We start from the raw sequence: 15131 nt of genomic DNA on the forward strand, positions 1-15131 counted from the left end.
TGGGGGTGTCTTGGGCTGTCTTGGGGTAAATTGACTGACCCCTCTGACTCTGTTCCACCTTTGTGACCAATTTCCAGGATATTTTGATTGAATATTGTAGCCTCAGAAGTGTTAATAAGATTTTTTCCATATTTTGGCTGTGCAACCTGTTTTAACCCCAGAAATCTCTGATTCAGCAAAACAATCTTTTTGACCAATTCCTGGATAGAAGTCTAAAAATATTACCTCTTGAGTGTTAAGTAGACAAGGTCTTTTTACCATATTTGGGCTGTTGTGACTTTAACCCATTACCAGCCATTACCAGATATACACGACTTTTTTAACACCTTCCCCCCCCCCCCCCCCTCTTTTTGTTGTCTCAAATGGTTTGAAAAAATGCCTTATTTAGGCCCCCAACATTTGTTTTTGTTTGAGAAATGTTGTTTTAAAAAAGAGACACTTTCTCGAAGGCACCGCCCCCATCCAAAAGATACATCAGGGGGTTGCAAGAAGGGGGATATGCCCCGAGCCCTTCTGTTTGGGGGTTTGAAGGGGGCGGTAGTCCCCCTCATCGCCAAAAAATTTTGGATTTGTGAGGCGCTAAAAATGACCCCAGGTCGATCATAAGCCTTTGACTCTATCTCAATCCATTTAGGAGTTGCAGCACTTTGACATCAATTATGATGGGAAACAAAAATGTGTTTGTTAAACACAAATGCCCCCGGCTCAGATTCTTGTCAGTAGCAATATTTCAAAAAATGTTTACCCATTCACTCAGTTATGGACAGAAAAATTGCCAAAAAATTGTAAACACAAGTTATATAGCTTGACAAAGTCATAGCATTTTGTAATTGTGAAAAATATAAGTTGCCAAGTCATTGCTCTGACTTTGTGAAGATGAAAAATATTCAAACTTCATGCAAATTATTCTTCCTACCAAATATGAAAATACATCTGTCATTAGATAAAGGCTGTATGGGCAAAAGTGTAAAAATCTATTTTTAGCACTGGTGACCTTAACCAAACTGACCCCTAACTCTATCCAAAAGAAGAATACCATGTAAGTTATCTTCCTACCAAATATTAAATACATCTGTCAATAAATAAAGGCTGTATGGGCAAAAGTGTAAAAATCTATTTTAGCACTGGTGACCTTAACCAAAACTGACCCCTAACTCTATCCAAAAGAAGAATATACCATGCAAGTTATCTTCCTACCAATATGAAATACATCTGTCAATAAATAAAGGCTGTATGGGCAAAAGTGTAAAAATCTATTTTTAGCACTGGTGACCTTTACCCAACTGACCCCTTACTCCATCCAAAGGGAGAATACCATGCAAGATATCTTCCTACCAAATATGAAATACATCTGTCAAGAAATAAAAGCTGTATGGGCAAAAGTGTAAAAATCTATTTTTAGCACAAGTGACCTTGACCCACTGATCCCTACCCCAATCAAAATGATGACCATGCAAGTTTATCTTCCTACCAAATATAAAATATATCTGTCACTTAATTAAAAGGCTGTATGAGCAAATGTGTAAAAATCTATTTTAAGCACTGGTGACCTTGACCCAACTGACCACTAACTCCATCAAAGTTTATGTTTTCTATCAATTATAAATAACATCTGTCTATAGAATAAGGTCAATACACCTGTAAAAATGTAAAAATCTATTTTTAACATTGGTGACCTTGACATTGGTAACATTGACCTTGACCCAAATGACCCCTTACTTCACCCAAAGAAGGAGGACCTCCCTTGGCATGTTTGTATTAAACTAAAACATCAACTAAAATATAAAGGCTGTATGAGCAAAAATGTTTATATTTATTTTTTAAACAAGTGACCTTGACCCTAGAGACCGCTTACTCCACAAAAAATTAGAGGACCATCAAAGGTATCCACCTACTAAATATGAAAGATATCATTAAAGAAATTAAGCAATTAGGAGAAATTTAAGATAAATTTAAGATAAATCCAACTTGCAGAAATAGGTTAGGCCATCCTTAAAAAAATGTTTGTTTGCAGTAACCCGACCCGGAATTTTCAAGGTAGGTAGGTCGATTTTTTTTTATGCCCCCGCCATGTAATGGCCGGGGCATATAGTGTTACCCTGTTCCGTCATTCCGTCCTTCCATCCTTCCGTCCTTCCGTCATTCTGTCATTCCGTCATCATCAGTTTCCATTCATTATCTTAAGAACCGTACAACACATTCAACTCAAACTTGACATATGGATATGTCATGAGAAAATACAGGTCAAGTTCGAATTTGGTCATGGTTCATTGATTTTTGGCAGAGTTATGCCCCTTTTACTTTGAAAATAATATGAAATTTTCAGTTTCCGTTCATTATCTCCCCAAAGGTAAAACACATTCAACTCAAACTTGACAAATGGATATGTCATGAAAAAAATACAGGTCAAGTTTGAATTTGGTCATGGTTCGATGATTTTTGGCAGAGTTATGCCCCTTTTACTTTGAAAACAATATGAAATTTTCAGTTTCCGTTCATTATCTCCAAAGGTACAACACATTCAACTCAAACTTGACATATGGATGCATCAAAGGAATGCGCAGGTCAAGTTCAAATTTGGTCATGGTTCAATGATTTTTGGCAGAGTTATGCCCCTTTCACTTTGAAAGTAATATGAAATTTTCAGTTTCCGTTTATTATCTCCCCAATGGTACAACACATTCAACTCAAATTTGACATATGGATATGTTTTTGGAATGCCCAGGCCAAGATCGAATATGGTCATGGTTCAATGATTTTTGGCAGATTAATGCCCCTTTCACTTTGAAAATAATATGAAATTTACAGTTTCTGTTCATTATCTACCCAACAGTGTTTCATATTCAACTTAAATTTGACATATGGATATGTCAAAGGAATGGGCAGGTCAAGTTGGAATTTGGTCATGGTTTGATGATTTTTTGGCAGAGTTATGTCCCTTTCACTTTTGAATAATATAGATACATCTTAGGAATAAGCAGTTTAAGTTTGAATTTGGTCGTGGTTCAATGATGCTAGACAATCTTATCTTTCCTGAATGTTGGAAAAGTTTTGAACTTTCAGTTTCAGCACTCATACTTTTAGCCATTATTTTGGCTACAAATATGCAATATGCTATTTTTAAAAGGTTAAGACTGAATAATTTCAGTGCCTTGAACATTGTATGAAAATGGTTTGTGTTAACATTGAAAAGTTTTAAGGGCTTTGAACTTAAAATGAAAAAAATAATTAATGCACCATCTGAAATTTTGGCTGCATGCGGGGGCATCCGTGGCATGATGACACATTTCTAGTTTTTTTATTGAACTGTACTCCCAAATAAACATGGAATTTCAAAATGCTGGACAATATATGCTTTGATAATCTGTTAACAATTGATTACTGAATTCTAATTTAATAAGACCTACATTTTATTTCTTCTATTAACCTTTAAAAGAAGGAAAACAAAGCACAAGGCATAATTTTCTGATTCAAAAAAAAATAAATTTTTATCCAGACCATGAAAAAAAATTTTGAGTAGGGGCAAATTTTGTGAGTCGGTCGCGTTACTGCAAACAAACTTTTTTTTAAGGATGGCCTTAACCAGACAAGGCCCTATTCTCAAAGTGAAAAAAGGGAAATAACTGGGAAATATGGATGACACAGTTATATAACTTGGCAATATCATGTACTTTGTATTGATAAGTAAGTGTGGAAATTATAAAGCCATTAGTATAGATAGAACTTAAGATATTTCTAACTTGCCATTTTATGTTAACCATTATTCATTTTCTAAGTGCTAAAAAGGGCAATAACTTGGTAAATATGAAAGCCAGAGTTATGTAACTTGCCCAGATCATGTACTTTGTATTGATTAGTAAGTGTGTAAACTTAGAAGCCATTGGTACAGGTAGAACTTGCCATTCTAGGTTAACCTCGTACGGATAGACGGAAGGACGGTTCAGTCACTATATGCCCGGGGGCATAAAAAATCAACGCAAAATGGTGATTTTTGGCAATTTTTAGATGTCCCTTTTTGCCATGAAAACAGGAAATTTAAGACTGAGCATGTTGTTACAAAGGCAATGGTCCAGTCAACATTTGTGCCAAGTTTGATTAGTATTGAAGCAGTTTTTAGCTCGACTTTTTTTTTCTTTTTTTTTAAAAGTAGAGGTATTGTGATAGTCCTGGCGGCGTTGCCGTCCGCAAACTTGTACCTGGATCATAACTTTTTTAGGTCTTGGTGTATTGTCTTCATACTTGGCCACAGCAACCTTTGGGACAAGACCTTTCAGTAGACCACACCAACCTTGACTTTCATCCATAAATGACCTTGACCTTCAAGGTCAAAAGTCCAAATTTTGCTTGTTCTTGCTATTATTGGCTGTAACTTTGTTATTTTTGAATGCATTGTCTTCAAACTTGCACATAATAATCTTCAAGGATAGCCCTTAAAGATAACCTGACAGACTTTGACCTTCACTCATAAATTACCTTGACTTTGAAGGTCATATTATTGAAATTTTCATTTTTTTACCTGCAACTTTGCTATAATTGAAAGGATTAACTTCATATTACAACAGAACATTCTTAAAGACAAGACCTTCTTGTTTATCAAACTCAAATTGACTTGGGCTCTTTAATGACCTTGACCTTGAAGGTTAAATTACTGAATTTTAACTGATTTGTCCATTAAATGACCATATATATTTATTGGGGTGTATGTATATATATGTTTATAGAGATGCATAAATATAAATTACACTATGTAGGCATATAATGAACATTTCCAAACAACAGAACTAAGGGGTACTAAGTTATATATATATCAACTATATATTTAATTTTACAATAGGTGAAAACATTTTGACAAGAAACATAAAACCCCATTAAAAATATATACATTTGTGGTGCATATAGCATTAACTATTAAAACCGGCTTACGGGCACTATTTTAGAAGGGTAGCCTACACACCCATACGTCATTTGAAACATGCCCCACATTAAATATGAACCCCACAAGTATGGTCTTAAATAGACCGATGCCCCGTAAATGGAGGAATGTAACTGTATATATAAAAAAAATATAAAAAAAGTTTGATTCCTTGTGTGGATCTCATGTATAAAAAAGTATGTTTTGGGAAATGCTGAGTACAAAGTTCGTTAATTTTTTATATGTTTATTTCTGTTAGCACTTTCAAATGTTTTTACATATCTTCAGACAGTTATGTATAATATAATCATAACAAATATAACAATGACGATACGTATTTATTACCTCCCTTTATAGAATATTTACCCTATGTATTTTTGTAGCAATTCAATACTTCTAATGTAGAGAGTAAAAGAATATTTCATTTGCCACGCAACGTTGTATTTTTAGGTTTCTCTCACTTTTATAATGTTACGTCATTGTTGTCCCCGCCCGGCGATGGCTGACTTGTTATAGTTTTATAGCAATTTGAACTTGTAACGGGAGACTTTTCAATGAAAACAGCAATTTTTCACAAAATGTTCATGCAGTAATGGGTTAAGGTGACCCATAATGATATTCAAACTAGACCTAGAAATCACTTAAACAACCTTTTTGACAAATTTTCAGAATAATTGGGCTGAAAATGTCATATACACATGTATATATTATAATATAAATGAATAAACTAGTGAGATTGTTTATATCTTATATGAAGTAACTATTTGTTTAAACAATATTTATTTCATCTTCCATATTTTCAAACAAAATTTCAATGCATATATTACATCCAGGATTGAGTAGAAAGTTTAAAGCTTAAATGAAACTCTCTTCTAGTTAAGGCCCCCATGGTTACACGTTTAAACGGAATTGTTTCGATTTTCATTCGTAAACGTTTGCAATATTTTTACCGTTTACACGAAATGACCATACTTTATTGTCTTACAAAATATCTTAATCATTGCCTGTAATCATGGATTTTATCAATTCTAATTCAAATTGGTTTATTCCAAAGTAAAAAAAACAACAAAAAAACGGAAAATGGGTGTTTACAACCCTCCACACAGCATTCGCTCATGACATAATACATTTTTATACGCCCGTTTGAAAAACGGGACGTTTTATGGGAACGCCCCTGGCGGGCGGGCGGTCGGGCGGGCGGGCGGCTTCCAATTTTGTCCGGAGCATATCTCCTACATGTATGGAGGGATTTTAATGAAACTTCATAGAAATGTTCACCACTATGAGGAGCAGTGTCGCGCACATGAACCAGGTCTCTAGGTCAAAGGTCAAGGTCACACTTAGAGCTCATTGAAAAATGCTTGTCCGGAGCAAAACTTCCACATGTATAGAGGGATTTCAATATTACTTGGCACAAATGTTCACCATTGTGAGGCGGAGTGTCGCGCACAAGATTCAGGTCCTTGCGGCCAAGGTCAAGGTCACACATAGAGGTCAAAGTTCAGATAAAAATATGAAGATGTGTATAAGTACCATTTAGTCATCATTTATTGAGGAATTGTAACACAAATGGTCATTATCAAGACTATGGCTGTGATACATATAATTAAGGTCAATATATACAAGGTCAAGGTCACTAAAGATGATGAAATATCCAGATTTTGTCCGGAGCATCTCTCCTACACGCATGGAGGGATTTTAATGAAATTTCATAGAAATGTTAACCATTATGAGAAGCCATGTCACGCACATGAACTAGGTCTCTTGGTCAAAGGTCAAGGTCACACTTAGAGGTCATTGAAAAACTCTTGTCCGGAGCAAAACTTCCACATGCATAGAGGGATTTCAATATAACTTGGCACAAATGTTCACCATTGTGAGGCGGAGTGTCGCGCACAAAATTCAGGTCCCTGCAGCCAAGGTCAAGGTCACACATAGAGGTCAAAGTTTAGATAAAAATATGAAGATGTGTATAGGGACGATTTAATCATCATTTATTGAGGGATTGTAACACAAATGGTCATTATCATGACTACAGCTGTGACACATGTACTTTAGGTCAATATATGCAAGGTCAAGGTCACTAAAGATGGTGAAATATCCAGATTTTGTCTGGAGCATATCTCCTACATGTATGGAAGAATTTTTATAATACTTTATGGAAATGTTCACCACCATGATATGTATTGCTCCATGCATGATCCAGGTCTCCAGGTCAAAGGTCAAGGTCACACTTGGAGCTCATTGAAAAACGCTTGTCTGGAGCAAAACTTCTACATTCATAGGGGGATTTCAATATAACTTGGCACAAATGTTCACCATTGTGAGGCTGAGTGTCGCACGCAAAATTCAGATCCCTGCGACCAAAGTCAAGGTTACACATAGAGGTCAAAGTTCAGATAAAAATTTGAAGATGTGTATAGGGACCATTTAGTCATCATTTATTGATGGATTGTAGCACAAATGGTAACTATCATGACTACAGGTGTGACACATTTAATTTAGGTTAATATTTGCAAGGTCAAGGTCACTGGAGATGATTAAATATCCAGATGTTGTCCGGAGCATATTTTCTACATGCATGGAGGAATTTTAATGATACTTTATAGAATTGTTCACCACCATGAGACGTAGTGCCCTGCACATGAACCAAACCTCTAGGTCAAAGGTGAAGGTCACAGTTAGAGCTCATAGAAAAACGCTTGTCTGGAGCAAAACTTCTACATGCATAGAGGGATTTCAATATAATTTGGCACAAATGTTCATCATTGTGAGGCTGAGTGCCGTGCATAAAATTCAGGTCCCTGCGACCAAGGTCAAGGTCACACATCCTGTGCATATCTTCCCTACTGATTTGTTTTAAGGTTTATTTAACAACACAGTGCCAAGAATAAAAACTTGCTTGCTAGATAACACTTATCCATAATGCCCCCATCTCCATCTAAAGCTTTCGTAAACGGGCGTATTTTGTGACTATGGCACCCTTGTTTGTAATGTTGATTTTCCTTTGATCTTTAAAAAAGAGCAAAATGGGGAAACAAATTCAATGCAGAAAATGTGTGCCGATTCAATCATGATGAGCCTTAAACATTATTTATTTGTACATGTATCAAAAATAGAAAGTAAGTCATCATATGGCGACTCGAATACATGGTGTAAGATAGTACATAGATGTACCACCGTTTAAACGGTATCATTTTGGTTCTTAACAATCGTGTAAACATTTACAAAAAACTGTAAACGTGGGAGCCTTACTTCTAGTAGAAGTAACTATTATTATACAGCACTTTATTTTTTCTCCAGATCTTATCAAAGATATAAGGGATCCAGAAAAACCCCAGACACTGGAAGAATTAAATGTTGTTTCTGAAGACAATATATCTGTGGAGGAATTTTCTGATGATAAATTATATGTGAAAATAGTATTTGTTCCTACAGTGCCACATTGCTCATTAGCTTCTTTAATAGGTAAGTTAAGTTATACCATTAAAAATTCTGTAAGAGCCACATTTTCTATGAAGATAAGTTACTTAATTTAAAGCTACATGTATGAAACTCATCTATAGATCTCAATTATCAGTATGATTAGCAGTATTTTTATATTGATGTATTAAATTTGATTGGAAAAAAGGTTAAAGCTGCAAGCTTTCATATGAGCCAAAATATTTCAAGAAAATTAGACTTGAGAAAAATATACTGAAATTTTAAGAAAAGAGAAAAAGATTCAAGATTCAATTAATAATTTACATGTTATGTGCGATTAACACTGATTTTGCAGTACTTATCACCATATTCCGACCTAACTGTGTGATTTTGCATATTTTTACCTCTAATGTTGGTAATTTACATGGATTGTAAGTGCCACTGGCAATGTGTTGATTACTTTCTTTGTTCACGTCACAATTTATTTCTTTTAAATACATTTTCAAAATTTTCATAAGATATGTGAATCAAGTTTTCTTCTGCAGTTGATACATAAAAAAAATGTTAAATATTAATAATTTATTGAATAACAGTATTTTACTTACAGAATTGATTTTTTGACTGTTACATGAAACACAAAAAAAAAATGTTTATTACAGGGTTATGCTTAAGAAGGAAGTTGGTAACTTGTTTTCCAGAAAAACACAAGGTGAGATTTTTTAAAGAGTATCTAAGTGTTTATTGTATTCGAAATTAATTAATATCAGAGATATCAGCAGCACCAATGATTTACTAAGTAAAACAGTTTCCACACCTGGTAACTACAATGTATTTGGTAATTAGGGTTTTAAAATATTTTAGCAAAACTGCTATAGTTTCATCTTTTCCACTTAATTATAATGTTTTAATTATACCAAAGTAAGTACTTATTTGAACAGAAAATGTAGAAAAAAACTGCGACAGTATCAAGTAACTTCAAGTTATATAACTGTCTGTTTCTCAATAACTGCAGTAACATATAGGTAAATAATTATGTTCACACTTTCTTTATTTTCAGCTTGATATTTTGGTGAAGGAAGGAAGTCATGACACTGCTGATGAAAGTACGAAAGTTTATAATCCAATAATTACCGAAAACACATAAAAACTTGCATACTTTATATTAAAGTATAAAAAAATTTGAGAAATTTTACAGAATTATTTTTCAACATGAACATTATACTGTCAAGGTTTGATGACATCATGAAGAATAGCACATAATGTTACTTTGCAAAAGTCATTTAAGATTTATTAACACCATAAGATAAGCATGGAATAAATTGAAAATTTATTTGCTTTACAAGTATAATCAAGTTATATTTCTCTGTAAACACTTCTTGTTTCACATGTGGCTACACCACTCTTGAAATGCATGTATCAATTTTGATAAAGAAAATGAGTGTATTTGGGTTATCATGATACAATTTGACATAAGCCAATGTTAAACGATTCATTAGGGTTCGTAATCCATAGAGTCTGTATTTTCATACACTTGAAATAATTACATAGATATTACATTTACAGTATTGACTATGATAATTATTCTTATTATACGCTTTACCTGGAGAGAGTGATACTTACAGTCATACAAGCTATTAATAATTAACATCTAATTAGTAATTTCATATATGAATTATATTGTGATATAGAAAGTTATTTATGTACTTATTAATCATAACTGAAAAGGAAATTCCTCAAGTTTGCACAACTCTGCAACCTAATATAAATTGAAAATGTAACATTTAATCAGTTTGAAATGAGCACTTAATTTTTAACTTTTTTTTTCAGTTAATAAACAAATCAATGACAAGGAGAGAATAGCAGCAGCAATGGAGAACCCAAATCTACGAGATCTTGTGGAAAAATGTATAAATGACGAGGGAGGTTATGGATAAACTATTAAATTAAACAATGTAAAAACAATATTCTAACAACTACAAATGGATCCTGCTTCCTGTGCCAAATTATCTCAAACTTCCAAACCTAATTATATTATAAAACATCAACAATAACAACAATCAGAGTATCAGTAATTGTCTAATAATGGTGGAGGCAATCTACTTAGGCCAAGGAGCATTTGTGTGTAATAATAATACGTATTAAAATGTGCAATTAGTGACATGGTTAAGTGCTAATGGAGAATGATATCCATATACAATGAATATAGTGAAGTTTAGGCTCTTATCAATTTGTTTCAATTCTATTAAGCTTCACAGACTTAGTTTACATTGTACAACAACTTTGTTCATCCAAAAAGATTGCTTGATTTTTGCTATCATTGGCTATAACTTTGTTAATTATGAATGGGTGTCTTCATACTTGAACACAACAATCGTTTGGACAAGACCTTCAACTAGACCAAATTGATAATGACCTTCACTCATCGGTGACCTTGACCTTGAAGGTCAAATAAATGAATATTGCCTGATTTTTGCTACAATTGGCTATAATTTAGTTATTTTTGAATAGATTGTCGTCATACTTAAACACAACTACCTCAAGGACAATGTCTTAAGTTTGACCTTGATCTTTAAATAACCTTGACCTTGAACATCAAGTTATTGTTATTTCTCAGTTTTTGTTATAATTGGCTATAACTTGATGATTAATGAAAGTATTGTCTTCGTGATTGTGCAAGATGTTAAAGAAAATTTAATTGAACTTGACTTTCATTTGACCTCGACACTTGAAGTCTAATTTGTGAATTTTGATGCAATAACACCATTGATTTGTTATTTATTTATGGATTTGATTTATACTTGGACAAAAGAACCCATATGACAAAACCCGTATGATGAATAATTCTTTTTGACCTTGACCATCAAGGTCAAATTATTGAAATTTGCATAAATTGTCAAAACTTTGTTATTTATTTATAGATTTGATTCATTTTTTGACAGAAGAATTGATATGACAAAACTGACATGTTAAATTATCTGATATGACCCAGATATAGACAAATAAAATTTTTAAAGAATGCTCAATAAGACAAAATTGAAAATGTGGCAGGCTCGCTTTGATTGAGCTTGTTCATTGACTACAGACATAGTGGTAATTGCAAGCTACTGCCCATGCCCCCTGGCACCCACTTAAGTAGAATTCAACATTTAAATATGATAATTGTGAAAAGTTGAATTTGAAAACATCCACAGATGTGTTTATATGGCAGTATTCATGGAACCTGACAAAACTGACATAAGAGTAATTCAAATTTGACATTGATTTTTAAATGACCTTGACTGTCAATGTCAGATATGAAATTTGAATTCTATTTGTTGCATAAGAAATTGTTTGTAGGAAATCTATAATATTCTACCTCTGATGTGTTTGACTTTAGAAATAAGAAAAAGTTGGGACCGGCACCCGCTGGGTCGTGGCTCTTGTTATATTGATAATAGTTTCAATATAGAATGGTATAAATGATGTACAAACATGTCTTGATTCTTAACTTGAACAGCACCTTTCAAACTACATGTTAAAAAGTTTTGACATTTTCTCTGTAAATCATAATAATTATTTACTATTTAAAGATTGATTTAGCTCTAATTATGCTCAATTCAAGACAATTGCTTTTGTATTTTTCAAGGGTAATAGGGTTCTTTAGCTCACTTCAAAATTAATAATTTTGTCTTTTAAGGTATGTCATTCTATCTGTGATATGAAAATTTATAATATAATGTAGGATATAATAAACTTTAATTATTGTAGCATGATTTGTATTTTTTTGTTATAACCAGAATTATTATGTTTATATAGATATTAACAATAGTATTGTTATTGTTCATAAACTAGTATTGAAAGGAATGCATGGTTTTGATTGGTTAAAATAGTTCTCTTGATAAAAGATTGCAAAATTCCATTAAAGGCATAAGAAACAAATAAAGTTTTCATCTTTAGAAAGGGCAAACATGGTTTTAGAGAATGTTAGATGCTCATTTAAAAAGTAGTGATAAATGTGAAATAAATTATCATCAGAGTAGCTAAATGTAAACAAAATACTATTTTGACTTCCATATAAAATACTATTTCACTATAACTGTACTTATAATTGCCAAAAACCAACAAATAAAAAGAAGGTTAAGGATAATGGTTAATGAGTTACTTTTTGGATACTATAAAAGAACACCAAAATGAAAAAGCTATTGAGAAAATAAAAGCATTTCTGAGTTATAATGAGCCTTGAAGACTTGCAGAATACTTCAGTTTATTTGTTGTTTCATTAATTTTGTAAACCACTGATTTTTCAGCATGAAAGATATAAAGTACCACTACATGAGACTAAGAGTTTTATGCCCCCACATAAAAAGACAAGAGTATATCGGAATGGGTGGTTGGTTGGTTCATACATACACATGCCACCTGATGGTTGTCAAATCACTATCTTGATAAAAAATAAGCCCTGGTTTATGCAACTTGGTAGGAACCTGCCCCATATTGATTTTCAGGTCAAAGGCACAAGAGCAAAATATTGACCATTAAAAAATAATATTCAAAGAGCAATTATACTATTGTTATGGTTCTAAAAATGTTTGGCTAGAAGAAAAAAATGTATTTCTGGGAACAATGTTGGCTTGATAAATGGTCAAAACACTTGAAACATCAAGCTCAGTAAATGTAAAACAGTAGTTGATATTTGTTTAATTTTCAGAATGAACATGCAATTTTTAATACATACAAGCCATGCATATACATATTCTTTGATGCAATGACTTATATGTAAAACAAACATGTTCTAAACATGTGATATAATTATATACATGTAAAAGTATTATGTTTAATTAAAATTGTTACTTCTACAGTATCGGCATGTCATTGTCAAAAAAGTTTCATCGCTACATTTGTTGAATCGTGGAACTTTAATCATATTTATATTGCTAAAGCTGGCACAGTATCATTAAAATTATACACTGACAGTCAGTACAGACCTGAACATCTGGTTCCAGATAGATGTTTATAGTGTTAGCAAGGCTTTTTGTGTTTAAATGTTGAATTCTGCTTAAGCCATTGCTAGGAAGCATGGACAGTATTTTGCTTTTCCAGTACTGTACATGTACAGACTCAATCAAACAATATTTACAATTTTGTCATTTTGCGTGTTTTTTTAGGGATTATGTTTTTCTCTATATGAACACAGAAGAAAAAATAACACTAAAATTATCAAAATAATTACCTGTGTAGTTATCTGCCAAGAGCTATAGGTATTCAAACGCTTGCATTCACAACCTCGGCTGTTCCAGTAAAAAGAATTGGTTGTTCCAAAAAATTATTGAATAGCTAAATATTCAAGGGCTTCCTAATCTTTAACCTCTTCAGTCCAAAATGGTCAGCATCCATTTTCTAGCCAGTGTTTCAAATCAAAAGAAACCTTAGCGCTCTTATACTGTGGTAGATCAACTGTTGGTTTCAGATCATTCCTGAATTATGTAAATTAAAAATTAAATTAAAATTAAATTAAATTGAAATTAAATTAAAATTATATTAAAACTATATTAAAACTATATAAAAATTAAATTAAAAGAAGGTAATGTAACAGTAATAGAAATGAAACTGAAAATTTTACAAAAAAAACATTAAAATAACAGTAACTATAACCAGAACAATAACAGGAACAGTAACTATAACCAGAACAATAACAGGAACAGTAACTATAATCAAAACAGGAACAATAACAGGAACAGTAACTATAACCAGAACAATAACAGGAACAGTAACTATAACCAGCACAATAACTGGAACAGTAACTAAAACTGGAACAATAACTATAATCAAAACAATAACAGGAACAGTAACTATAACCAGCACAATAACAGGAACAATAACTATAACTGGAACAATAACAGGAACAGTAATTATAACCAGCACAATAACAGGAACAGTAACTATAACCGGAACAATAACAGGAACAGTATATATAACCGGAACAATAACAGGAACAGTAACTATAACTAGAAACATAACAGGAACAGTAACTATAACCAGAACAGTAACTATAACTGTGTCAATAACAGTAACTTTAACCAGAACAATAACAGGAACAGTAAATATAACCAGAAACAGAACAGTAACTATAACCGAAACAATAACAGGAACAGTAACTATAATCAGAACAATAACAGGAACTTAAGTAACTATAAATGGAACAATAACAGGAACAGTAACTATCAATGGAACAGTAACTATAAGTGGAACAATAACAGGAAAAGTAAGTATAACCTGAACAATAACAGTAACTATAACCAGAACAGTAACTTTAACTGGAACAATAACAGGAACAGTAACTATAATTGGAACAATAACAGGAACATTTACTATAACCAGAACAATAACAGGAACAGTAACAATAACTTGAACAATAACAGAACAGGAACAGTAAAGTAACTATAACAGGAACAATAAAGTGACTGTTACAGTTAGTAACAGAAACAGTAACATTTAAGTATTACAATAACAGAACAGTAAAGTAACAATAACAGTATAGTAACAGGAAAAATAACAGAACTGTAATTATAACAGTAAAATAACTGAAACAATAACAGAACAGTAATAGTAAAGTAAAACTAAAATATGTAACAGTATATTCATTTAATATAAAATATGAAACTTACTTTGTATTGAGGATTTGGGTCCTAATCATACATTTCCGGGATGTTTCATTTTCTAGCACTTCTCATACACTACTGCTGAATGTCCTTATAGCTAGAGCATCTGATATACTCGAGCATTTTTTATGAATGTGTTCCTAGACAAGCACTTCTCA

General features: G+C 32.5%; 2 protein-coding genes across 2 annotated transcripts in view; both read left to right on the forward strand.

The window, feature by feature from the left end:
• The window catches only part of LOC132751477 (cytosolic iron-sulfur assembly component 2A-like), a 16764-nt gene extending 4683 nt beyond the window's left edge, over positions 1-12081 (forward strand). Inside the window, exons 2-5 of the mRNA XM_060741645.1 lie at positions 8216-8380; positions 8995-9044; positions 9393-9438; positions 10163-12081. Of these exons, the coding sequence (XP_060597628.1) occupies positions 8216-8380; positions 8995-9044; positions 9393-9438; positions 10163-10269 (368 nt within the window). The 3' untranslated portion in view covers positions 10270-12081. The remainder of the gene's footprint in view (positions 1-8215; positions 8381-8994; positions 9045-9392; positions 9439-10162) is intronic.
• Positions 12082-12920: 839 nt separating this feature from the next.
• On the forward strand, positions 12921-14743 carry LOC132751476 (GATA zinc finger domain-containing protein 14-like; the record flags this gene model as incomplete). Its single annotated transcript, XM_060741644.1, is given in 2 exon segments — positions 12921-12982; positions 13957-14743. Coding segments are annotated over 2 exon segments (849 nt in total), but the record flags the coding sequence as incomplete, so codon positions are not given.
• Positions 14744-15131: the final 388 nt, after the last annotated feature.

This window comes from Ruditapes philippinarum, unplaced genomic scaffold (genome assembly GCF_026571515.1).
Source record: "Ruditapes philippinarum isolate M1 unplaced genomic scaffold, ASM2657151v2 ctg11731_1_1_1_1, whole genome shotgun sequence".
NCBI classification, from domain to species: Eukaryota; Metazoa; Mollusca; class Bivalvia; order Venerida; family Veneridae; genus Ruditapes; species Ruditapes philippinarum.